The sequence below is a fragment of the Pholcus phalangioides genome, unplaced genomic scaffold (genome assembly GCF_987345545.1).
Source record: "Pholcus phalangioides strain wild (caught in Gottingen) unplaced genomic scaffold, Ppha-v1.0 ptg000015l_1, whole genome shotgun sequence".
NCBI lineage: Eukaryota > Metazoa > Arthropoda > Arachnida > Araneae > Pholcidae > Pholcus > Pholcus phalangioides.
In genome coordinates this window covers 66,626,450-66,653,435 of record NW_028301608.1, presented here as the reverse complement: position 1 = coordinate 66,653,435, position 26,986 = coordinate 66,626,450, and the positions used below count along the sequence as shown (strand labels likewise).

General features: G+C 35.4%; 1 protein-coding gene and 1 non-coding gene across 6 annotated transcripts in view; both read left to right on the top strand.

The window, feature by feature from the left end:
- The window catches only part of LOC149076555 (trithorax group protein osa-like), a 121,880-nt gene that overhangs the window by 11,904 nt on the left and 82,990 nt on the right, over positions 1-26,986 (top strand). For 4 of the 5 annotated variants that reach the window (XM_089244137.1, XM_089244134.1, XM_089244135.1 and 1 more), the window contains exon 2: positions 9,049-9,120. The exons of the other annotated variant lie outside the window; for it this stretch is intronic. In XM_089244137.1, coding sequence (XP_089100263.1) covers positions 9,049-9,120 — 72 coding nt within the window. The remainder of the gene's footprint in view (positions 1-9,048; positions 9,121-26,986) is intronic. 5 annotated transcript variants of the gene reach the window in all.
- On the top strand, positions 3,807-3,925 carry LOC149076556 (5S ribosomal RNA). The gene has a single exon (XR_016194279.1). It is a non-coding gene; the product is annotated as a 5S ribosomal RNA (ribosomal RNA).

Sequence of the window (26,986 nt, the reverse complement as noted above, 5' to 3'; positions counted from 1 at the left end):
GTATTAATTACAGAATCAGTTTCTTCAACTTGTCAGTTTTACATCTCGTCAACCATTATTTACTCTCAACTAGTTAATGCATCATGAAAAATTTATGATTTATTTTCTTATTTTCCCTCTGTAGATGTTCTTTTTGCCCCTTTAAGCCTCTTTCAGTAGCTTAATAAGTTTCTTGTGTAGGTACATTTTCAGTAAGTAATTCATGCTCACCTCCACCTTATTGCACTAGGATTCAGTTTCATGTTTTAGTTGCTCATCTTCCTGTAAATACTTCCAATTTTGATTTTGATTATTTCAGCCATAGTTTTTTTTAAATATATTTTTTATAGTGTTCCTTGGCGTTTTATAAAACTTACCTTTACATTTTGAGCCATAGGAAGAACAAACTAACTACCCTAGAACAAATTTTTAACTGAAGATACTGATTAATATATATTACAGAAACTGTAAGAAATCATGTTTTGACTGACACATGTAATTCTGGAACAAATAATTGTAGCCAAGATATCACTATAGTGCATACGAAATTATCCTTGAAGTATCTTTAAGGCTTTTACAACTTTTGCTTTCAGAATGAGAATTTGATGTGCTTCATTCATCATACTCAGTTTTGCACAAGCCACAGGTCTATAATGCTTCATTGTGGGGAAACATATTTCCTTAACTAAGTGATGTAAAATGTATCTATTCAAATTGTTCCTCAGCGTTCTAGTTAACCTTGTCTATTACAGTGTTTCTAAAATTTTTGATTCACTGAGCTCTTTTTAGAAAGAATTTCTATGGCGAGTTCCCTTTTATATTTATTCACTAAATTTACTGGTTTGTTTCATTTTCTCAGAATGGCCGCAGAGTATCTTGAAAGTTCACACATAGCTCGAAGAGCTTTGCCTGGCACAGGTTGGGAACCACTGATCTTTCAGTTTGTAACAGTGTTTATGGCAATTTTCAATGGTTTTTCAATTTTAAATTTGAGTTATTTATTAGATTTCGTTAAAACTTCAAATAGGTCATGTTTTCATTTCCAGCCTCTCAAAATTTTTTGTAACCACTATTGTGCTTGGATTGTATTTCACATTTCTTTTAATTGGTGTGGTTTCTTTTTCTTTGAAGGAGGGACAGACTAATTCATAATTAGTTAATTTATAATAATCAAAACAGTAAACTGACATACTTTTACATATTTTGTTGACTTGATACATTTTCGGCCTACAGTACTCAACTATTCAATTTTTAGTTGTAGAGCTCATGTTATCAGCAACAAGTACGGATCTTGTAAATTATTATATACTTTATTTTTGAATAAAGCCTCAAGTTTGATTTCAAGAAATAGAATTTCTCATTACATGAATTGGATTAATAGTGGGTATAATAGATGAGTAGAGATGTAGGCCTATGCATGTATTTTTATTTTAGTGTTGTAAATTTTTGATTTCTCTGTGATAAACAAAAATTAACATTCCAAATGAATGCAATATAGTATTTAATTAGTGTTTTCTTTATGGTTTCAGCCTTTTTGTGCATCTAAATGAGAGAACAATTTTCAGTTTAAAAATACAGTAAAACCTTGATAAGCCGTCATTACCTCATGTTATCTAAAAATTATGACGGCTAAAGCGGAGTGACGATTTAACCGAAGTGCCATGAGTTTCAATGTGCTATATTGTAAAAATCGTGTAAATTTAAAGTAATATAACGTTTAATATGCCAATTTTAATTCATATTTTAATAATGAAATTTATAGATTGCAAAAAAAAAATAAATTTTTTTTAACCTTTTCTGAGCTCTTATTACTTGACTTATTGTGGTAAAATATAATGGTACTTTGATTTATACTTGTAATTTTTAATTTAGACTAATCAGAGCAACTGTTAGAATAGTTAGCTTTTCTTCACAACAGAATTATTGCTCAATAATTTTACATGCACGTGAAATTTAAAAAATTATAGAGTTTTAATTCTTCATCAGTAGTTCATGATACAGCTACAAGGCAATCCTAGTAAAATTTATCAAGGTAATCTTTCACATACTAACTACAAGGTAATCTTGAACACAGGGTCCACTTTTGACATCAAGGGGGCCCTGGGTAAGGAAAAAGCTCACATTAGAAGACCAACGTTTTAAAAAATGCCTGGTTTTTCAACGAAGATAATTTTTTTAAAATTAGAAGTCCTAAATTAGTGGAACACTTTCAGAAATCAGGTCTATCTCGAACAGTCCCCAACATTTCAAAAACTTTGGTCGGCAAATGAACTTCCCCAGCGTAATTTTCGTTACTTGAACTGTTCCAGTTTTGGTACATAAAGCTTTTATGGCGACTTTTAAGTATATGGCAATACTGTTAACAAGCTATTTTTTAAAGGAAGCCATAGAAATCATCTGTTCCTCTCTCTCAAACTTTTTCATTGTGATGAGTTAACTGAAATTAGCAATGAGTAAACGAGGGTTTAATAACATTGTTTTCTATAAAAGCTACACAGGCCAGAAGAAAAACTACAACTTATTAGGGTGACGACTTAACGAGGTTTTACTGTAGTTCATATTTCCATTCTGCTGGTAGTAAAACACAATTATCCATTCATTCTTCTTTTAGATTTATTTTACTTTAGATTTTATATTACACAGTGGACAGCACTTGGTAGAATCACATCACAGACAATGTTATCACTTTTTCATGGACATAATGGACCAATATATGCGAAAAAAATTGTTTTTTGTTATCAGGACATTGGATAATGTTACTAATTTTTTCCCTTCAAAAGAGGTTTTTTTTCCACATTCTGAAGCTAAGGTTTAACAAAACTTTTCCCCCCTGTAAGTTATGGTTATCAGGGTGCAAGACTATCTAGGAGGCTAAGAAGTTGTTCTCTCTTGATTCCCTTGTTGACAAACATTTCCATATGTGATCCATGATCCACATACCTGTGAAGCTGTTCTGTTTTCATAATGACCTTCCTATATTGAAGACAAATGTATGACAGAAAAAAGTTCTTTCCTTCAGTTCTTGATCAGTTTCTTTCAGTTGAGCAGATTCAAATTTATTTTTCCAAGAGACTTTTTCTATGAAACATATTGTACATTAAAATAACTACCGTAATTTGTGATATATATTAGACAGTTCCATGCCAATATACCAAATTTTTTAGTTGTAATGGCGACCTGGCACCTAGGATTTATCCAGCCCTGATGTCAACTAAATGTTTCTAAAACCCCCTTTTGAATGTTTTTTTCAAAGCTTCTGAAAATGTTTCTGAATGTGGAAAAATTTGCAAGAAAAATTAAAAATTTGCTGTGGTTGCTTGTTATATATATATATCATTATCAATAATTACAATCAGATATATTGTGAGAAAAAGAACTCAAAATTTAATCAGCCAATTCTGTAACCACAGAAGTGAAAATTTTCAACTTTAGAGGCATATAGGTATCGATGTAAAGTGCTGTTTTTTTGTGGTTGGGATTTAAAAAAATTAAGCAAGTTGGTGTATTGCACAACTTGCATGCCATAAGTCATTAAATCCTCAAATCCATGAGCATTGAAAGGAAAGAATAAGCCGCATCCAGTATTTGTAGGAACTTATAGGAAGCTTGGACTATGAAAACACTTTTCCTGGATTGTTTTGAACAGTGTTGTTCATTTCCACTAGTCATCTTGACAGTAAAGCCATGCTATTTGAACTTCTTTGGATACTGTGTAATACACATGAACACCATGTCGTTAAAGTCCCTTATAGTGCCTCCTAACCATCTGGCACTCAGCTGCTTGATCAGAAATTATGCAAACATCTATATGGCTAGCCTTCACATTAGCCAACGGCCATACCATGCTGAAAACACAGGTTCTCGTCCGATCACCGAAGTTAAGCAGCATCGGGCGCGGTTAGTACTTGGGAGGGTGACCACCTGGGAACACCGCGTGCTGTTGGCATCACTTTTTTCATTGTGGTAGGCCTGAGCTATAGTCGGTTTCAGATAAAGATAAAGCCTTCACATTATTCAATGATGGTTGTGTGGACCGGCTCGGTAAATCTCTTTTGTGTAAGTAAAAGGTCTAGTCATACACACAACTAACGAGAAATTAATGGGTAAAATGAAACTGTGAAAATCTTACGGACTAGTGTTAGGGCCCGGTACTTGAGAAAGTGGTGTTGATGATTGAAGAAGATGCAAATACAGGGTATGTCTTGAAGTCAGATATGAATTTCACAGACACCATTAGTGTAATTTTATTTGACTTTCATTGATAAATACTTTCAAAATATTGGAGAATATGTATTATTTTTAATTTATCAATTAATTTTTCTTGGTATTTCTGGCTTAGCATGTTTGACTAAATTTTTTTTTACATTCTGCAATTGGAAAATTTTAGACGCTTTCAAGAAATTATAATTAATAAATTAAGACTTTCTTAGAAGCCACAATGAATAAAGTTTTTACTCCAAACAAATTTTTCTTATCAACAAATTATTTTGTGAGTATCAAATATATTTGAATCAAATGAAATATATGTGATGGAAACAGAACAGGGGTACATGAAACAAGTCCACACAGATAAATAATTCTAGGAAAAGATGCTCCTTCCATGTTTTAGACATGCTTTGGTTATTAGAGGATGAGAATGGTCTCTCTGGGTGGTCAGCAGTCATACCAGTCAATGCATGTTGAAAGATGCTACGACACAATATACTCTATTTCATTGCTTAACAAATTCCAGGTCACCATGCTGACTATAAAATCCATATTGGCACCTTAAATTTTCTAAATTTCATTTACAAATCGGAAAATTTTTCAATTTCATAATGTCTTCCAATGAAAAAGGGCCATTAAGGTCAAACTATGCTTGGTTCCAAATAAAGTCTGGTGCCTAATTTTTTTTTGCAATTTGTCAAGCTCTTTTATGTTATGTTAAGGGTTCTGTTTGAGGGAAATGAAATAAATTAGTGAATTTGATGAAAAAAATGAAGCTCTAAAGGGTTCCGCCATATAACATATACTAAATCGGGCTCCTCTAGTCAAACAGGGTTTCACCATATAAATTATATACTGAAAAGGGCTCTGCGAGTCAGAAAAGGTTAAGAACTGTTGCTCTAGAGGAATGTTTATACGAAGTGAATGTATTGTGCAGTAGTTAATTTGCTTTTTTAAAGCAATTTAACATATGCACATGCATTAGCATAATGATTTAATTGGGACATCATTTTCCTACAGCAACATAGCTTGTCCATATAAATTATATCTTCATACGTTATTGATCTCTTCATCTCAATTCTTTGTTTCTTTCATAGAATCACAAGTATGCATGATACCGGTAAAAGATGACTGCATTAATTAAAGGTTAAAATGTGTGGCTTGATTTGATATAATGGTAAAAGGTTTTATTACAGTTAAACTCTCGCTAATCTAACATATCAGACCAGAGTGTGCCAGATTGACAAAACTGCTGGATCACTGGAAGTCAATTGAAAAAGCCCATTTAAATAATACAAACTTCTGCGCACAGAACATAGTGGCACGTTTTCCTCTTCTATGCTTGAATAAAAAATGCCAGATTTCTGGATGGGCCGGATTAACAAATTTTGGAATTATGGAGAGTAATGTATTCATTAAAGTAGTACTGTATCATTAAAGTACATGTGGGTTTAGTTGAAATGTAAACCTCAAATGTTATTTATTTTTGCGTATTGAAATCAGGATTTTGTAAATCAAATTTTCTTCTGATTCTATTTGAAGACTCTTCCTTTTTGAACTCTCGTAATTTCAAGAAATAGCAGAAGTGGAGGAAAATGAAACTTGCTTATTTTAACATGGATTTCTTGTAAATGTTTGGAGAGAAACCAGTTGACAGTTTTCTTAAAACCGATTGCTCAGAGAGAGTGTTGGTGAAATGTGCAAATTGCTCTCTAAATATGTAAGCGGTTCTCAGAATGAAAGAATTAAGAATATATGTAATGCAAGGCCTGACCTGTACCAGGTCGCCTTGGCAACTAAAAAATGTTTACTGGTACCAGTGTTTGCCAATACACATCTAGATGTGTGATTCACGCATAAAAATTCAATTTCACTCCGAATTTCATTGAGTGTAAATACTCCTACAAATTTTAGGTGGTTTTTTTTTTTTTTTTCCCCACATGGATTTATTTCTCAGTTTTTCATTAAAATTTTTTTTACAAAATTACCCCTAAAATTTTGGAAAGGAGTGAAATTAATCTTGAAAGTTATTTTATCACTGACTGGCACCTAATCTGGCAATAGTCACCCTCCTACTGGCATCTCTAATTGATACATTAGAGTTTAAGAACAAAAAAATTTAGGAAAATTATAAATTTATATCAGTGCGTTTGTCTGCATGAAAAGGAGCTATGCTCTTAAAAAAAAATTTCCGATTTTTTTTTTCAAGCACTGGTGCAATGGCACTAGTGTATCAACATGTACGATAGACATGTACAGGGTGACTGAAGATTCCTTCAACTGAAAAATATGTTCCACAGGCACATCAAGATGATCAATATTCAGAAAAAAAATCTTGTAAAATGAGTGTAAAATTTTGGGGAAAATACTTAGTCATATACATCTACTAGCTGTTACCCGCGGCTTTGCTCGCGTGAATTTAGTAATCTGAAAATTCTTCCTTGAAATGTCTTTAGGGAGTGAATTTTGAGAAATCCTTCATTTTGAAAATTTGTCTTTGCATCATAAAATGAAGATACTGACCAAATTTCAAATTTATAGTTTCAGCAGTTTTCACTCGGCATGATTTCTCTACATAGCATTTCATCCCCTTACGAACCCCCCCCCCCCCCCCCCACGTAATGGTCAAATTTTGAAAAACCTTAGAGTGAATCTTTTCATGAAATAAAATTACTGACCAAATTTCATAAATATAGCTTCACTAGTTTCAGTTAGGCATGATTTCTCTATGTAGCCATTGAACCCTCTTATGACACACCTCAGGGGTTAAATTTTGTAAAACCCCTTCTGAGTCTGTGTTTACATCATAAAATAAAACTACTGACCAAATTTCATAAATATTGCTCCAGTGGTTTCGGCTCCCCATTATTTTTCTGCATAACCTTTGAACTCCCTTAGGGGTCAAATTTCGAAAAACCCTTTCTTAGTGGGTCTTTACTTCATAAAATAAAACTACTGACTGAATTTCATATTCATAAGTCCAGTGGTTTCGGCTCGATTATGATGAATCAGTCAGGACATTTCAATATATATATATAGATAATATAAAGAGGTCATAGGCATATACAATGATAGTTTACACGTACGATACTTACAGCAGGGCTGATAAATCAAAAAAAAAATTAAGCACCAGCCAAATTTTCTGTGAGCCAAATATTTTTTTTTCTGAGAACAGCTAAAATAATTTTTTAGGCTTTTCCATGACAGGGTGACCACCCCCCCCCCCTTGGTAATTTTTTGTTTTTCTCAAACTCCAATTCAATCATCATACATAGTCTATTTCAAGCTGCAGTGCCATTGTCTAGTGTTTTCTTTGTCAGAGTTGCCTTCAGCAAATTCTAGAGTCTTATACTGTATCCATAGTGACCTCTGCTGCCCCCCCCCAATACATTTTTTGAAGGAGACTATCATGCACTCTAAAAAGAAAAAAAAATCACTGATTGAAATCAACCTGATTCTAGTGTTGCCATAGAAAATGAGCTCTTTAAACAGACTATAAAGTAACATTTTTGTGGCGTCCCATTATCAAAGTTGAAAACTGAGAGTACAAAAGGTTTAATATCTTTTGCGTTTGAAGCGCATCATGCTTTTTACATTTTTAGGTATGCATAGCATAAAATAATCAATTTTGGTCATGAGCGGATATAGGGTCCTTGAGCGGAGGAAAGGCAAATCAGTGTGTAGTGAAATACCAATAATGTAATTTTTCCACTGAATGGGGTGGTTCTAGGTTTTGGCAAGATCAACTTAATTTACTTGCTAAATATGGAATCGTTTTAATGTATTTTGGGGGAAGTTTTTCTTGTCAACCATTCAAAAAAAAACAAAAAAAAAACAGGATTGGAAATGCAAAAGAACAAAAATACTAGTAAATATGAGATAAAATAAAAGTACAGTGGACTATAATCTGGCCATGTGCTAGTCTAGCCTGCTCAGTAACCCAGCATTTTTAGGCAGATTTTCCTCGAGTCATAGAAGAGCAAAATGTGTCATTGCGTGTCTGCGCAGAAGTTTGTTATTTAAATGGGGTTTTCCAATGAAATTCCAGTAATTTGGCAGAGAAAAGCCGAATGGCAGCATGAACACGAAACAAGCTCAATTCGACGACATAAATTTGTTAGGGCCAATCATACACTCAAAACACACATTCCGGCATGTGTTAATTCATTAAAAATTCCATAAAGGAATTTGTATGAGGTGCATGTTTGGTTAAGTAGTAGTAATTTAGCACCACCCTGTTCTGATATGTGCCAGATTAAAGAGAGAGTACTGTGAATGCAAGGACAACAGAAATGTTATCCAATCTTTTTTTTTTTTTTAACTGCCACAATAAGGAAGGTCTGTAGCAGGAGCACATGTGGTGTAGTTATTATGCTCTATGGCAGGCATCTTCAATCCATTGCTTGCAAGCTTCACCCTGAAATACCTAGAGTGCACTAAATGTGAATGGGTCTATATAGTTTTTTATGTACTTATTGTCCAACAAACCAGTACACATTGAAATTTAGGAAGGGGTTTTTTTAATTCAACTTTTTTTGATTTATTAACTTTTCATAACCTCTGTGAAATTTTCTATTGCATGATATTACTTCTAAACGAAGTCTTTTTTTTTCTCTCTCTCTCTCTCCCCTTTTAAAACTTTTATTTATGGTTTTCATTTTTTTTGGTTGGTTGTGGGCAACAGAACTTGACTGGTTTTTTATGCATGGTATTATATTTAATTTTATTTATCTGGCTGCCTTTGTGTTAACTGTCTTAATGGTATTAATATTTGCTTTTTTATTTGCATGTTACTAGTTCTTGTTTGAGTGCATTGCATGTGTGTCATTCATTTCTCTTTCTCACTTGGAACTTTATACATAGGCATGGCATCATACTTTTGAAAGCTGGTTAAAACAATCTTCTAAACTAGGAAATAAAAACAAGAAATTAATTGTAAGTATTGACTAAATGGCTACTGACAGTGTCAGTATTTCTTGCATAAAGAATTGTGATTGTTTCCTGAAGGCTACAGACTTCATTTGACTCTACCATAGGGATTCCTGAATATTTTATGTTTGTGACACCCTTGGGAATGAGATATTGTAATTGTAAACATCTTACTGCTCTCTTGTTTTTCCTCAAATCATTTCCATAGAGCCTCTGGAACCATTTTGTGCTTAGACATACTGGTTGTGAATAAAGGTCCTATTATGCTACCTTCAATGTAATTTTTAGCCCCTATTATTTCATTTGGTGTAACTGTAACCAATCTAGTGGCATCCTAGGGTGTTGCAGCACACTGTTTGGGAATCTCTATCAGATCCTTGAATTGATATTTATATTTAAGAAATTCACGATTGAAAATTCATGGTTTACCTCAATGTACAGGTACTTGTTAAATAGGTCTATATATATAAATATATCATTGTTATGCTGTGCATAAGTTGCCGGCTTTTTTTTTCAAGAATACATTACGCTGACATTAATCTTCTTGAATATTATTGACATTTTGAGTGTGCCTGCATGAAACACGTGAACAGACACCAAAATGCTTTGACTGTTTTTAATGATAATTTTTGTTGTAAAGCTGCAGGTGACCATAATCTTCCGTAAATTAGTATGATTGGCCTAAACTAATTCAAGTTACCAAAAAAATTTCTGTTGCAAGTCAAATTGTTTAAAAAATATGTTTATTACATATAGTGTGTGTGTATTTATTATCAAAGATTGCATTCTGTGTAATATTATAATAGGTAATTCTCAGTTTATTGGTATATTTATGACTTGTGACGCTCACAGTACAAGCAGACTGATTGTATTGTGATTTGATCAGCTACATCATTCTTGAATCACTATTAAACATATTATTCCAGTTATTTAACATAAAGGACTGGAGAAATTCAGTTGTTATTTTTATGTTGAAATTTGATTTACACGAAATGACAAATTAAGTAAAAACTATCTTTCAAGACAGTTTAAATTGCATTACTTTACCTCGGTATGTGTTACATTGTATTTTTCTTCACTTATAATGAATGCAATGTTAGAATGAGAGCTGCTTGTTTTTATGTAATATGTACAGCCCACTCACTGTTTTAATGTATATGATCTATAGTTAAATTTTGAAACAACTATTTTAGTTATAGTGACCCACAGCATATTTTAATTTTTGCCCAAGGCTATTTCCAACATTTTAAAGACTTTCTGAACTCTATTGTCATTGTCAGTCTTGCCAATGTTTTTGTGACTTTGTTGAGTGGGTGGACTTTGGCTGCAACATATACGTACAGGGTGCACCATGCCCCACACACTGAAACAGGGCCCTCTTTCGCGCGCCCCCAAGCCAGACTTTTCACGGGCCGTTCTGTAGTTAATATATAGCTGGGATATGAACGAGGAGCATGTGGCATGTGTGGTTTAGTAGTAAATATATAGTCATGTGCCGATCCGATTCGTTAGAAATTCCGTAGAGGAATGTGCAAGAGGTGCATGCACGGTTTTAGCATATAGCATGAAAAAAACAAATGATGACAATTGCGCCGGACTCTAGGGCTGGAGCGGTGTCAGCCCCACCCTTGTGGGGGAGCATGAGTTGCATAGCATCATTCATGTTGCAAGGAATTGTATAGTTATTAAAATAAAAAAAATAACTTTTCATACGGAGATACCCTGTGTGCTCAAAAATCCAATGGAAAAAGTTGGTGCCCTGTTTCTCCTGATGCCAACTAAAAAAATTCCACGTTTCTAAATGCAGTATTCACTGAATTATTTAATATAACAAAATGGGGGAAAGTTGGGGAAAAACAGGATGAATCGTTTTACCCTCATTTATCCAGTTTTTTTTCTCCGCGTACCAAGTTCTACGCGTTATTTGGAACTTTTTCTAGTTGGGAGTGTGCCTCTAGGATCAACTAGTTGATCCGGTTCGCCAGTAAAATGTGGTGCATGCTGGTATAGCTATGCCTCCTGTTATATTGGCCTAGTATGTTTGTGCTGGTAATTTGTGCGACGATTTTTTTCCCCCTGGATATTCCGTGATTGATTGTGGTACCTTCAAGTATCGGTCCCACAGTCTCAATCATTCGAAATGGCTTCCTCAAGAACAACAATCTTTTTATCATTTTTTGTAGAGCCATAGGTAGAGTTGATTCTTTTGTGTTTTGTGAACGCGATTTATTTACGAAAATGAATTCGTTTTATAACAGCTAATAAGTCATCTTTTTACTGAACCGTTCAGTTCCATCATGTGATGTAGTACATAGCCTAGTTGTAGTACATTTTCTTTGCTATATTGTAAATTTTCTTTTTCAAAAATTAAATCCATATTGGCTGTTTCGTTACTTGCCATTAGCTAATTAATGAGATGAAAGATGATTCTTGAAAGCAAAGACCTGTGTAACAAAAATGTTCGAGCAAAACCTCGTGTTAGAAGTGCTGCGACTGGTAAATTGAGTAATTAGTATTGCAGTACATCAAAGATATCATAGTTCCTGTTCCGAGGCAATAGACATACCTTAATCGTGATTGCGATTCGGCAATTGCAACAGTTTTGAATGATTCAAACATCACCAACGAAAACCGAAATTCTATCGTTAATGTTTGTATTTTCCGTGATTTTTGTTTTTCATTGGTTTCAATCGAGACGTTCACATTGAATGAAGCTCGTGGAATTTGCTGGCTTGAAACTGAACTAGCTTTCGTTCGAAAAGCTAAAGGCGTAAAAGAAAAAGAGTTTGCTTGAAGGAAAAGAAAAACAGCCAAACGAATGCAAGTACTACTTCTCTCTCTCTCTCTTCACGTCTTGTGCAATCATATCTTCTGAGAGAAGAGTTCTCAGAAAAACACACTGAGGATATATTATACGTAATGCTTTTGAAGTTGCAAGAGCACTGGGCAAAAGAGAAAGAAAATAAAAGCTGTCCCTGTATGTGCCTTTTTTTCCTCTCTCATCACGCGAACCAGAAACTCGCCATCCGTGTGGTTTTGCGTGCCTGCTTTTTTTAAAAGCTCTGGCTGTTTTGCCCCCCTTTTCTCTGCAGCCGCGCAGCCGTTTTTCCCGCTGTTGGCTGAGCCTTTTTTTTATTCTTCCATTTTATTCATTGCAACGACAACCCACCCGCCAAACTGGTATTGCCGGTCTTTGCCGAAACACACAACAACTGGCAGCAGCAGTCAGCTTTAGCATGCTATGTTCTCTGTGCTTAGATAGGCTTCCTTCCCTTTTTGAAAAGGAAGAAAATAGCCCGCAGTCAGGACTTGCATAGGCAAGTTCTCTATCTCTGCCCTCCCTCTTTCAGTGTGTATGCGTGTTTCGCTCACGTACCTAGCGTTGCGAACGGCCCCAATTTTCTCGGAGCGCTCTGGCAGTTGCGGGTTTTACCCTGTTCCTTGTTGGAGAGCTGTTTTCTGCTCTCCCCTCCCTCCCTGTCCCTCTCGTTCTCTCCTCCACTGTTTCCTCTATCCGTTTTCAGTGATATTCTCTTTTAGGTTTGCCCCGTTTTGGTGACTGTTTGGTGGGAGGATTTGGCGATTGTTTCTTTTCGCCCAACCATGCACATTTTCATTTTCTCATTTATTTATGATTCTTTGATTACTGCAACAGTGATGATCCATATCTGGTGGGGGAATCATTGTAGAGAAACAGAAACACATATTCCTTTCGTGGTTTTTCGGAATTTTTTGAAATAGAAACACTACTGATCACCGGGGCTCCGACATTCATGTAATTTTCTTAATGTACAAGCATTAACGGTGCGTCCAATCAAGTTCGATGCTTTTGAACGTCTTCATAGAATATGATTTCATTCTATAGACCATTTCGATTTTCTTTTTTAGAATGCCAAGTCTCTTATTCAAATGCACCCACAATTTTTGAGCTGATATTACGTTACGGATCGTCTCCCGTGTGTTTCGGAGTGTGGATGAGAACACAATATCAATAACTAGTTCAGAACTGATCATGAAACCGTTCACTATTCATTCGCTGTCATTTGGATTGTTGTTTGATCGCCCAGAACGCTCGATCAGTCACAAGTTTGTCCAAGTTCCATTTCGAAGTTTCGTGATCCCTCGATAAAGAAATGCAGTTTGAATATTTCATCCGAAAGGATTTGATGAATCAGTCAATTTAAAGAATGTTACACTTATTTGACTTACAAGAGAACGTAAATCATTATAACGATCAGTTTGCCATTGTTCGGTTCATCTAGCATTCGAATCTTTGGAAGAGTTAATGCCTGAATTTCGTCTATCGGGTCCCCTACTCTGAAAACCTCCTTTCATTTGAAATCATAATAAAACAACCTTATTTTAAATTTATTCGATTGCTCTTCATTTTTAGTGAGGCCAACATAACTACATTGAGATGTTTTTAAAATTTCTCACGAGTCTAAATATGTTCTCGATATCAGTCAATGTGTTATCTTCCTTCCCAGGTTTAAGGATAAATTTTTGCGTTAAAAGAGTAAAATAAACTGATGTGCTACTTATAGGATACATCTTGGCTCCAGATACATCTTAAAAATAGATGTAAAACGTCAGTACTAAATGTTTGAATGTACGAAATGTAGTGTGTACTAGGTGCGTCTGGATATGGTTGTAAGCCTATTCATGACTCTTTCCAAACGTACAGCACATCAATGAAACGGAAAATCTGGAGGGGGTGAAAATCTATTGAAATCTATGGAAAATCTATTGGTGCTTAAATCAGCGTGAAAATCGATAATAATTCTATTTTCATACATTTTTCGGAGGTTCCTAAACTTTTTATGCTCGTGGTCATCCTTGAGAATATTAAAATTTTAAATGACATCCTGCCATATGCTGAGGCAGGGCCTTAACTTGGATTTTTGTCGCCCGGTGCGAACATTATTTTTCCGCCCCCACAACTTTAAAATTCGGTAGTACACGGTGTTCTTTGTTCCCACCTAAAATTGCCGCCCCCTAAATTTTGCCGCCCGCGACAGTTGGCTCCCCGTCTCCCTCTAGTTACGACCCTGTGTTGAGGCACTCATTACATGGAGCGGAGTAATATTTAAATTTATTCTTACCGACAAATATATCTGGACACAACTGGCCGATCTCGTGGCACTCTAGGTTCTGGTGACTTTTTTTTAATAACAGAAACAATGGCATTCTGGTTCACTTATAGATTGATGTACAGCATTGTTTCTCTTTTTTTGTCATTGGTTCTCATTTTGTTCAAACTTTCGTCACCCTTGGCCCCCCTTGCTTAGTCATCGTTTATCCGCGGCTCCTGGCAAAAGTTTGGTAGGTACTGTGCATCCATAAAAAAAATAAATAAACAACCACCTCAAAGCGCGAATAGGTACAAACATCAATATCTCCAGCTCGTCGCGACGCGCACTTTGAGAAACACTTGTATACAGTATTCCACTCTACTACACCATTGGATACACCGACCTATTACTTTCAGGTAGCTAAACTATTATTTGCATTGGTTTTTTTCCCTCTTCGAAGAATCCGGCTGGGTAAAAATACTTTGTTGATAACTAGGGGAAGTGGAGAAAAAAAAGTTATCAATGTCAGGGTCACACACACGTTGCCCTGTCTCCCCATTTGAAGAAGAATTAGTGAAAGTAGTGTGTGGAAAAGAGGAGGTGGAGTGAGTAGTGTCATAAGGTCGTTGATCTTTCCGTTCAACAGCATCATGATGCAAAGACAACAGCCGTCCATAAAGCAAACAATGGATGCATATAATGGTGTCCTGTGTGTAGGAAAGAGAGAAGGGTAGGCTTAGCATGATCATTTCGTTTGGCAGCAGAGCCAAAAAAAAACTTTCTCCTGCCATACTACCACCTACTCCACTGCCATCTTCCTTTTTGTCTCGTAAATAAATGCCCTCTCTTTCTCTCTGGGTTTTTGTTGGGATTCCGGCAAATGCAGGGAAATGATCGGCAGGTGGGTGAACGATCAGTGCTGGCAGGGTGGCAGTTTGTTATGTCGTGCAGCAGCAGTCAGCTGATTACCGAATGCCTTTTCCTCTATCCCCACGCCATTCCCCCCTCTTGATTTAGATCGTTTTCTTTCTTTTGGCGGGAAAATCTATCAGTTCTGACATGATTGCCAGTCATCACATGTAGCTGGTGAAGCGTAGTACTGCTTTGTGATCCCTTTCAAAAAAAAAAAAAAAAGACGGATTATATAATATGCAGTTGCAGTAATTACTTGCTACGTAATTCCGAATGATGTAGAAGTTGAATTTTTTTTAAATCTTGATTATCATTTTGTGCTGGTCTTGCTTTTTCGTGGGCTGATGTTACTCTTGTATCCCTATGCCAATGTTTCTCATACTTTTCACCCCTGTCGAACCCATAAAATAGCATCCATATTCTAGGCCAGTGTACTCATCACGTGGTCTGTGGACCACCTGAAAACTTAATTCCAATTAAGGTATTCGACTACCTTTCTTGCCACTTTTCAATAAAATGGTACAGGAGTGAAGTTTAATAACATTTTTTGATAGTGTCTCCAAATGGTGAAACCAAATGGTAATACATTTTGTACTGTCTATGACAGTACATTTTTCTATAAAAGTCATTTTTATGTCAAATTTCAAGCAAAATTCATGCAATATTTGCGAAAAATTCTGAAACGATTACGAAAAATTTTATGAATGAAATGTTTTGTTATTTTCACAGTACATTTCAGCTAGTGATTATGCAGGTTTGGTATAAAAATGTTAAGGATTGTATAGTATACTCATAAATTACACCCAAATCTGTTGATGTATATGTGAATTTTTTGAAATTTCATTGCACATATCATGTATAAAATACTGTAATTAGAAAAATTATGTGTGATGAACCTTATACAATTTTGGTACAAAACATTAACAACATATTAACAAAATATTGTATTAAAATTTTTTGTAATGTTTGAAATATAGTTTTTAAAAATCTATTGATTCCAACTCAAGTAAAATGTCAAAAATAGCATTCTTCGCAAAACGTGTTTAAGGTTTTATTCCCTGATTACTTGCATGCAAAAAGTGCAACACTAAGAACAGAGTATCAGTTCTAAGCGTCATATAAACAAAATAATGCCTGTCTTGAAATCACAAGAAATAAGGCTTTCATCAAAACCAAAAAAATGACATTTTCTTCCAAAATTGCATATTGAACATAATTTGGGATTAATCAGACTCGCATGGTGCTGATTATTTGTTCGTAGAATTGTTTAATACTTGTCAGTGGTCGGACTTGCGAACTAGAAAATTTTCCTTGATGTGATAGGGGGTGAGAATGTAAATTCAAGTTTTCTATTTTACTTGAAGGCAAGAATTTAAAATCAAAGTTCGCTGTGGGTTGCGGTCCAGTAAAACAAATTCAAAACTACTATTTTAGACAGTAGAGAACTCTAAACATTGAACAAGTTCTTTGGAACACATTACTAGAACAATTTACCCTGTTCTCGTGGAACCCCTGACATCTCGAGGAATTAAAAAAATTTCACAAACTTTGGTTGAGAAACACTCAGGCCGGAGCCAAAAATTTATTTCAGAGGGGAGACAACTTGTGTTTCATACTGAGGACCAAGTGATGTAACAATAGACTTAGCCCGGGCCATAACTAGGTTGGGGCAACCGAGACACTGCCCCTGGGGCCCCGAGCCAAATGAGTGGGCCACAAAGTTTGCATTTGTTTTGCATAATCGTAACCCTTTCAAGAGGGAGCTTCTCGAGGAGAAGTCTGCCCAAGAAGGCACACTACGGCCCTGGACTTAGTCATATTATTAAATACACACAGCAGTTTTCTCACTTTTCTGGGGCTGGTGGACTCCCCAGTCCCTTCCTCTCTCTACGTCCTTGGAAATACTGCCCTTACGTATATTCATACGAACATACATCCAAGACAAAGAAATCCATTGACCCATTGACAAAGGTTATGTTTTATCGATTACGCTAAACAAATGTTCATTCCAGATTCATATACCCTTCTGTGCATCAAAACATACAAAAATAGGAATTTAATCTTCATATTTTTTCCAAAGCCTGCAATTATTTTTTATTATTATCGTCACTGTTGTGCAACTGAAGTAAAGACCTATCACAAACTGTTTCTATTACAATTTTATTTTTCACAATAATCAAGAAATTACTGCATAGCCTACAACTATTTAAGAATATCTTCTGAATAAACGAAAACAGAAAATCAGATTAAATCTATATCAAAGGGTATATATATATATACATATATATATATATATATATGAGACACACACACATTTGCAATATTTTTTTTCTCCTGAAAGGTTTACCCCCTGTTTTTAAGAATAATTTCTTATGTTTTATATCTTCAGGAATGATGAAATTGTTTGGGGGACAGGCTACATTTATTCCATTTACTTCATACTATATAGGGTACTAGGTGTTATTGCCCCTCTTTCCCAGGGAGATGACAGTGTGAGCTCCCCTCCACACACACACAAACCCACCCTTTTTTGATGATATGTATCCTCACCTCTCCCCCTCCATATTTTATTCAAGGTCAAGAATGAAGGTTGCCTTCCTGGAATTTTTAGGGCTCTATATACTCATTTTGCTTTTGTGTACATACCTGAGGCACACTTTTATACATTTAATACAGTACAAAAATTTTTCTGTATACATTACTTCTACCCTTTTTTGCTTGTAAGTAGGGAACTACTTATGCTTTATTTTTTATCAGTAATAATTGTTTTGTTCTCCCCCCCCCAAACATAACTGTTCTCCAAACACATTGTATCCAGAGACACTGTTATGCGGGATGTTAACTATGGTGTTTCCCCTGAAAATAAGCCCTAGCTAAAATCGTCAATCAGACGCATTTAGCATGTCGTTGCAACACATGACCAATGTATTGAACTGTATAAATTGATGATAGTTTTATTATTTATTATTAGATAAAAATATAAATGAATGATATTGAAATTTATACTTGAAATAAATTGATATAAACAAAAATTAAATTTTCGTAAACACCCAAACAGGCCTGCTTGGACGAGAGGTGGACGCCTACGTAAACAGATAAATGAGACACTGACTTTTATCAAAAAAAACAAAGAAAATTTTTACTCACAGCGTTTGTTATGACAAATAAAAAAACATATGGCCGGTATTACACTATAGAAGTTCTAAAACTTTTATAAAACTTAAAAATGCAACCAAATTGCCGCCTGGTACTCCAGTGGTTAGGAAGCTAGCTTCTGACTGTCCAGGTCTGGTTTCGAATCCCGGGTCAGGCATGGATGTCTACTAACACTAACAAATTTCCTGGAGAGATCGTAACGATCTCTTGGGAATACGTGCTGATCACGTTATTATTATTATTAAAAGTGTATTGGCTATATTCGAGCAAATATAACCGAAATTAGGTTACATTTAATTAAATAGGCTTATTGCTTTTCAAGTTTTATAAAAGAAATTTTCTAAAACTTTTATAGTGTGATCTCGGCCTATGACATATTCGGCTACCCAATGAATGTCGTCATAGGCCAGGATTACACAATAAAAGTTTTGCAAAAGATCTTTTATCAAACTTTTATAGCGTAATCCCGTCTATAAGTAAACAACCGGTACAGTTCGACGTCGAGGGCCAAATGAAGTGACAAGTATTTCTGGCGGGCACGGACACATCGCCTCGTTTGGTCCTGAAAATCTAAACACAACTTGTTTACTTCAAACAATAACACCAAAAAGAAATGTTTTATGAAGTTTTTTGTGTAACGGTCATTCAAATGCCTTCGTTATTCTTCTACCAAACAATTATACTTTCACCCTAAAAAATATGCCTTGGCGTGATTTTTCAGGGTGCTCCTATAAGTCCTACCCCGCGAAAATAAGCCCTAATGAAACAAATTAATATAAGACCGGGTTTTATTTTCGGGGGAACACGGTAGGACTTTGCCGCCCCCACAACGTTAAAATCCGATTTACTTTATAACGGTGTTTGTTCCTAATACTGCTGCCCCCTGAATTTTTCCGCCCGGGGAAGTTGCCCCTCCCCCTCTTGTTTTGACCCTACTGTTATAGATAAGAATTTATGTAAAACAATTGTGGCTGTTTAACTCTTATTTGAATCGAGATTTTGTAATATTTCTACAAATGAAGATAAATTGGAAGTAGAATTATTAGCGAATGTTTGCAAAATTCTTAGTAATACTGTAATAGTCATTTACGTACATTATAAAGTTTACATAACATTTCGCAAGTGTTAGGAAGTGTAGTTTTTTTCCCAAGAGTATTTTATCTTCTTTGTGGCATTTCGTTCCTGTTTGAATGAGGTTTTCTCGTCACGGGCAAGGGTATATCCAATATGTAGCTGTTGTGGCGTTTTTGGAAAAATTTAAAAAATTGGGGGGAATATTAACTCGAAATAAACAATTTAGATGACGAATTGGAGACAGAAAATAAGATCATGATGCGGTGAAAGTGGTGCATTATGGTACTGTGACCTACTAGACCCATTCGTTCTTGAAAATTATTCGCATCATGTAAATAGCGTAATGCCGAGTAAAACTTTCCTATCAAAATATGTACATTATGACAGTGAAGATTTCATTAATTCTCGTTTCGCACATAAATACGAAAAAAATCAATTGAAATGGTACAGTTATGTAGATTGAATAGTTTTGCATATATAGAAATGTCCTCTCCACTTGTCAATACAAGATTCATTGAAAGACTGGTTATTTGTGGAGATGAAGATTACAAGGAAGAAAATTCATTACTGCCCCACGGGGACTCGAACGCCGGGCTCTTGCTTGCCGGACGAGTGCTCTACCATCTAAGCCATGGAAGCAGATAGACTATTTCAATCTTGGAACGTATATATATATATATGTTGAAAGGCACCGTACATGGACGGCGTATACAATCAACTTATAGCTCGGGAATGACATAGGCCAACCAGATGGTAAGCATGTGGCCATCTGGTTGCCGCGGAGCCCCAAGGCCTCCGTGTGCACCTCCCAAGGGCTCCGCGACGAACTCTAGGAAAATAATATAAATCAGTAAATTTGACAGATAAATAAATAAAAGAGGCCTACAAGGTTCTGCCATAAAAATTATATACAAAAATGGTCTCTGAGTCAAACAGTGAAGAAAGGTTGAGAACCGCTGCACTAAAGTATTCAAATTCGAAAAACGGAGAAAAGTAAAAAAACAGCATTAAATGCGGATAAAACGTTTTTCCCCTTTTTAACGTTGTTCTCCTCCCCCCCCCCCAACTTTGCTTTGTTTTTCAAATTCGAATTTCGCAGTGAATATTACGTTCGGAAACGTGGAAATTTTTTTTTATTGGCATCAGGAAAGACAGGCAACAACTTTGTAATTGGGTTCTTGATCACAGTGTGACCGTATAAAAAGTTAATATTATAATAACTATACAATCCCTTGCAACATGAATGAAATATCTGAGTATTACACGTTATTTTGATAATTTTTCTAATTGAAGTAAGCCTCTAGCAGGGTTGGCAAGTTTTTTGTCGCATTGGGAAAAGCCATGGTGAAAACCGTCACGGCAAAAATAGTTCCTTTCACGTTTTTGTCAGGCAAAAATTCATAGAATTTAAAAATTAGATTTATCTGTTTTGAATTTTAGGAATAAATAATTGTAAAGCCTTATATTTATTTTTTTGTAACACATCTGATTGATGCATATTTTATTTGGATAAATATTTTGTTTTAACATTATATATTATGTTATAACATATAATGTTGTATTATATTTCCATGTTTTTGCCACCTGGCAAACATTTATAGAATTACGAAAAATAGGATTTAACTGTTTTTTGAATTCCATAAATGAATAATCATTAAGCCTTTTACTTATGAATTTTTTATAACAAATCTGTATGATGAAAACTTATCCAAATAAAATATACATATTTTTGGTTAAATATTTATTTTTACACCATGTATTTTCATAAGTTTCACATGTTTTTTAAGTTTTTATATTGAAAAAAAATATTTTGTAATTGAAAAAACAAGCTTGGTGTGTCTTGAGTAAGAAGAGTAATTTTTACCAATTTTTTGCCACTGTCTGCCGGCAAAAATCCAGCCCTGGCCTCTAGGATGACGGGCCTACTGTGCTGTATCAAGTTTTCATTCAAAATTCTCAATATTTTCCGTCATTTTCATTTGCACGCTTTCCCGTTTCTTATTCCTATCAAGGTAGCACTCAACCCTCTATGGTTCACCCCCCCCCCTTAAATAAATAAATAAATATATATTTATTTATTTATTTACAAAACCGGATGTAAATTGGTGCTCTTATTATATTTTTAATTGAAACAGCAATTTGATTAAAGTGGATGCTTTAGGGCGGTATTCACCGACATGGTTTAAGCTATAGTCGCAATTTTTTGATAAGAGATCGATACGGATTGGTTAAATTCAAGACTTTAACCAATCTATGTTGATCTCTTATCCAAAAATTGTAACTACAGGTTTAAACCATGTCGGTGAATACGGCCCTGAATCAGCTAAAATGTTCAATTAAGGGAAAATATACCGTTTGCCTTGATTTTTAACATTATCAACAGCTAAAATGTTGTTTAGAAAAGTTGAATAGTTTTTACTTTGAATTTTATTTCCAATCACCTCAATTGAGTTGCGCTTTTAATCTCTGAACTCTAATTAAAATTTCTCAGCAACTCTCGGAAAATGACACTGACAAGGAGTCATCTTTTTTCCAGATAAAGTATTGTACGGTACTTATATAGCCGTATTGTATTGAAATCCCCCAAACGATGTGCTTTATATTTATAGAATACCAAAGAAATTGAGAAAAGATATTGGTATAATAGGTTTTTTCTCGACCATGTATTTGAAATATACAGTAAATCCTCTCCTTTGCGTACACGGCGGGACAAAAAATTCGTCCGGAAAAAAAAAGTGGAGGGGGGGGGGATGATTGTTAATCCGAGGTTTGAACGCATCCTTTTATTATGCAACGGGAAATTATTTTTTGGTCGTAAAAGAGGAGTGACACCGCATCTCTGAGCTGGTGTCCGTTAAGAGGGGGTTTTACTGTATATTCAAATATACACGGGATCATAAAGGATTAAAAAAAAGTTTATTACGCTGGATAGTTTCTAAAATTTTGATGTGCTCGATTTCACAAAAGAAACTTAATGATTCACACACAGTTTGATAACCACTGTTCTGAAGTGATTTCACCCTTTATTTGTGGAAGAAACTAAAATTCAAATTTAAATCCAACTCAAATGGGGACTAGACTAAAAAAACTATATTATCCACTTAATGAAGATTTTGTTGAGGATCCAGATACGAAGATGAACCGGTTATACTGTATCCAATCATGGGATAAAGAATATTGGCCGATAGCAGAAGTTCATCCTGATTTGAAATAAAAAATTGAATATTTCAAAGAAAAGTTTTATCGATTACGTAATCATTATTTTCCACGATTGCCCTTTAACGTTTCACAAACTTTTGGCTTTCTTGTTACGTAGGGACTGGCTTGTCTTTTATAATCATGATAGATAGTTTTGGCAACAAAACCTGTCATTCACAAAAGAACCAACAACCAAATCACGGTGGGGTATTAAATGTTTTCTCGCTTCATCAGAATTCCTTCATTTCTGTAGTGTTTATCCCGATCCGGTCTGTCATTGCTGTCGCGATCGAGGGTTATTCCTTCTATTTGACCAAAATAGATGGCGAAATGCAGATTACATATATATCGGGCATTTCTTAGTATTTAAAAATCTATCAGCTATGTCCTCAGTTGAAATCCATTATAACAGACTTATTCTCCGAGAGTGGGAATTATATGATCATCAAATGCTGGAAAGTTTGAGGTGCACATTTCAGGTGTTATCACCATTTCCTCCAATCTATTTTTTTAACTGTTTGGGAAGCAGAAACACTGTCCATGTAAACAGCTTGTGTGTTTTTTTGTTGTGGTTTCAAGATTAGAGGTAGCTGGCTGTAAATCGTTGCAGGATCGGGTTGTGATCGGTCGTTGGCTTGTTGGTTGTGGTTCTAATATTCAAACCTTTCTGTAATTCCTATAGGTGATAAGTAAACAAAAATTTAATAGTTTTCTTTATTTAAAAAAGATTCGAGCATACAATTGTCACATTTAGTTACACACGCGACTTTCATACGAAGGCAAGCATTTCCCCATAATAATTATTGTCATGATTTAGTATTATGCTTGGATATGTACCTCATCTGGGAGGGCCGAATAGGATTGGGGGGAGGAGAAGATATAGAAACTACAGTCGACGCCGCTTATTATACTCATGGATATTGTTATCATTCGGTATTGTATCACTTTCACCAAGCACAAAACTGACCAATACTATAACATGGGGAAAAAAATTCGTTCACAGCAGGGCTGGACAAATCTTCAAAAAATTACATACCCCGTCGGGCATGTGACTTAAAAATATACATGCCTTAGTATTTTACATGCCACAAAAAATATTACAAAATGTATTTACTGGAGCACCAGACCGCAAAATATTAAAGGCCGTAAAAGTAAGAAAGATTTGAAATGCATTGACTACATAATGCGTTATGTAGACAATGCCAACAGCCCAAGTCCTAGCTGGAAATTAAATGGTAATTAGTAGCTCCTTAATAACAATTAATTAGGAGCTACCGTCGACAAACCTTATTATACAGTCCAGGAAGTCCTTACTCAAGCCTTTTTTATCCTCAACCCTTTATGGAAACACTTCAATTGGGAAAGTTGGGAAACGTATCTGAATAACGTGCCCATTTCACATGCGTCATTCATTTTACTACCCTCCGCCCCCAGTAAGATTTCTGGACACACTGTATTGTATGCCGTAAAGACCCGTAATTACTTTATTACGCACCCGTGCAGTTACTGTGGTGAGTCGCAAAATAACTGATCCCGGCCTTATGGTAATTTCAGTAACATAGAAATTAATCTTTCAAGGCATATGTAATAAAAACACGAAAGTGTTCGATTTTTCGGACTTTTTTGTGCCTTCGTCCAAGCCCGATTTATAGTTATCGGGACTTCGGTGTATGCAATCAAATCTGTTTTTCGTTGAAAGCATTTTCGCGCATTGTGAAGCTAAGGTTTAATCGAACTTTTTCCTCTAAGTTATCGTTGGAAACTATGTAGGAGGCTATAAAGTGTTCTTTCTCCTCCTTTGTTGGTAAACATTTCCGTATTTAATGTATATGATCCATATGCGTGTGGAGCTGCTTTTGCATTGACTATCCTATAGTGAACCAAATGTACGACCAAAAAAAAACGCGCACACCCTTCTTTTAGTTCTTGGTCAGTTTCTTTTGGTTATTCAGATTCAAGTGTTCGTACCATACATTACAAAAAGTATCGTGTAATTCGTGATAAACATTAGTTCCATTCCAACTCCTCACCGTGAGTGACTGAATGAAAAAAAAAAAAAAATTTTGCTTACTGAAGGGGGGGGGGGGAGAGAAACCCGCTTTAGAATATGGGAAATAAAAAAACGGAACAGTTGAACACACATTTTGCAGTGAGTTATGTGATGAGTAACGTAAATAACGGTTGTCCTGTTCGTCGGTTTCAAGAATCGTGACCATGTGTCCCGTCCGGTTACCGTACCGGTTTATTTCGGGTATAGTCAATCGGTTATTGTTATCAGTCCCGATATTATCATATTAAGCGGCATGGACTGTTTTAAATGTGAGTTCCAATAGACTTTGGTAATATTTTTTATTATAACTAAATATATTTTGGAGGTGGCCAACATTTTTACAAGCCATGCCACAATAAAGATTATTATGGATACGCGTGCCAATCTACAAAATTTAACACGCAGACAATGCGTCCAGTTTTTACGGAACACGAGCATTCCCTCCGTTCTTGCAAAATATTGTTTGGCTGTTCTCAAATTTTCGTAAAAATGTCACTATCGAGCTCTAAATTCTTATTTTCGAGTCATAAATACGGTTATCGCAATGCAGATTGTGTATGAATGTGTTTGCACGTATATGGGTAGAAGTTCATCTTGCAACATGTTGAGCATAGACACGGGAAACAGAGCTGTGGGGCGGCTCCAATAAATTTTATGAGCTGTAATTGCCCCATTTCAAAGAATTCATGTATTTATAATGTAATTGTATTATACAATGCATGTCCCCACCCCCATACGAACGATCCTCAATCTCGCACATGGGACGTCCAGTAACTATGCCCATAAGTGAAAACTAAACGGAAATGCATTACATAGAAAGTCATCAGGTAATTATTTCAAGAGTACCATGCTAAATATAGGCTTGACAGCTTACAAGACCATCATTCGTAAGAAAAGGATTGTTTGAAAGTCGCAGAGAATTTCTTTGATTGTGTGAAAAATGGAATAGAATTTCTTTAATTTTTGAAAAGCGTTCGCTTGCTGCTCCTAATACTATAGCGTACCCCTGGTTGATTCACCCCTTGCATAGATGAATCGAAAAATTCTTTCAATAAAGGGTTGATTGAAGGAGACCCGATGTTTAATCCCCTCTCCCCTTCGCTATGGAAACTTGATGATAGAATGAACACAGCCGCCGCTAATAAAAATCGCGCAGGAACTTAATTAGGAACAGCGACCTGCTGTTAGGACCTACCGTAATATGTTATGTTCCCCGTCTCGGTCAGAGTAGCTGTATGGGGAAGTGTGGGAGATGGGGGAGGGTAGCTTGTGTTTTTGAGTGACGTCATTGATGTATATCATATTTTATTTGTAAGTCAACAGAGATAAGCACGTGGAAAAGGAAGGATTCTAAAAAAACAAAAATTTCTTCCTCCTCGTATTTACTATTTATTTCACTCCTCCAGCAAAATATCGAACGTCAGAATGCATAAGAGCTTCTCTCGTACTTGTAGGTGTAGTACGCAAATATAAATAGACTGTTTGACAAACTTTTTCTGCACGCACATATATGCATTAATATATAGCTCGAAAAAATATAGCTTTGCCGCAACGTGTTCTTTCATTCAGTTTATCCCCGAAAAGGGGTTTGAAAGGAAGTTGAGATGAAATGAACTTGGGATCAGATTTTAATCACGTACATTACTTTTTGCATCATTTAAATGTAAGGGAGTAAAAGTACTTTCTCAACAGAAATAACTTCCGCACATTTGCATTTATTCATTCATAAATGTACTTACCACTATACGTAAATAATTCTCTCGGCAGAAGCAATTGTTTTGACTGTTGGATAGGGGGGGGGGGGGAGAAGTTTAAATTCAAGCTCACTGGGAATGCTAGAAGGGTACTTGAAGTTTGTTGGTGGTGTGGTCCAATAAAACACTTTTAAAAGCATCTTGTTGCTCAGAAGTGCACAAACCTTCGGCCCGTAAAAGGTGTGTGTGAAAAGTATCGAATTCGCAAAACACGATAGGTACACCATTTTCTGTCCCGCGAACGATAGCTAATTCGCATTGGCGTGGGGGAAAAATTACTTTCTTGTAGAAAATAATCAATTTTAAATTGAAAACATGTGAAAGAAATGTAAGTGCCATAGGAAAATCTCAAATTAGAAATAAAAATTTGAGCATGAAAGCGTCAAAAACCGCTACCATGAATCACAAATTAACTGTTAACTTTTCATCTTTTTCATGTGTATCATGTTCGTTGTTTCATCACTGAGCAGTCCATCCGGCTAGGATTTCATTAGTGAATTGGTGCATTTTTATTTTACCATGTTTTGAGCAGAAGCTCTAAGAAGCTGGATATTTATTCTCATCCGGCTTAAAAAAATTTTCCTAGATGAACTTGGATTAGAGATTGAGTTATCATAAAACCATTGTGCAGTGTTTTTTTAATTAGCACGTACTCG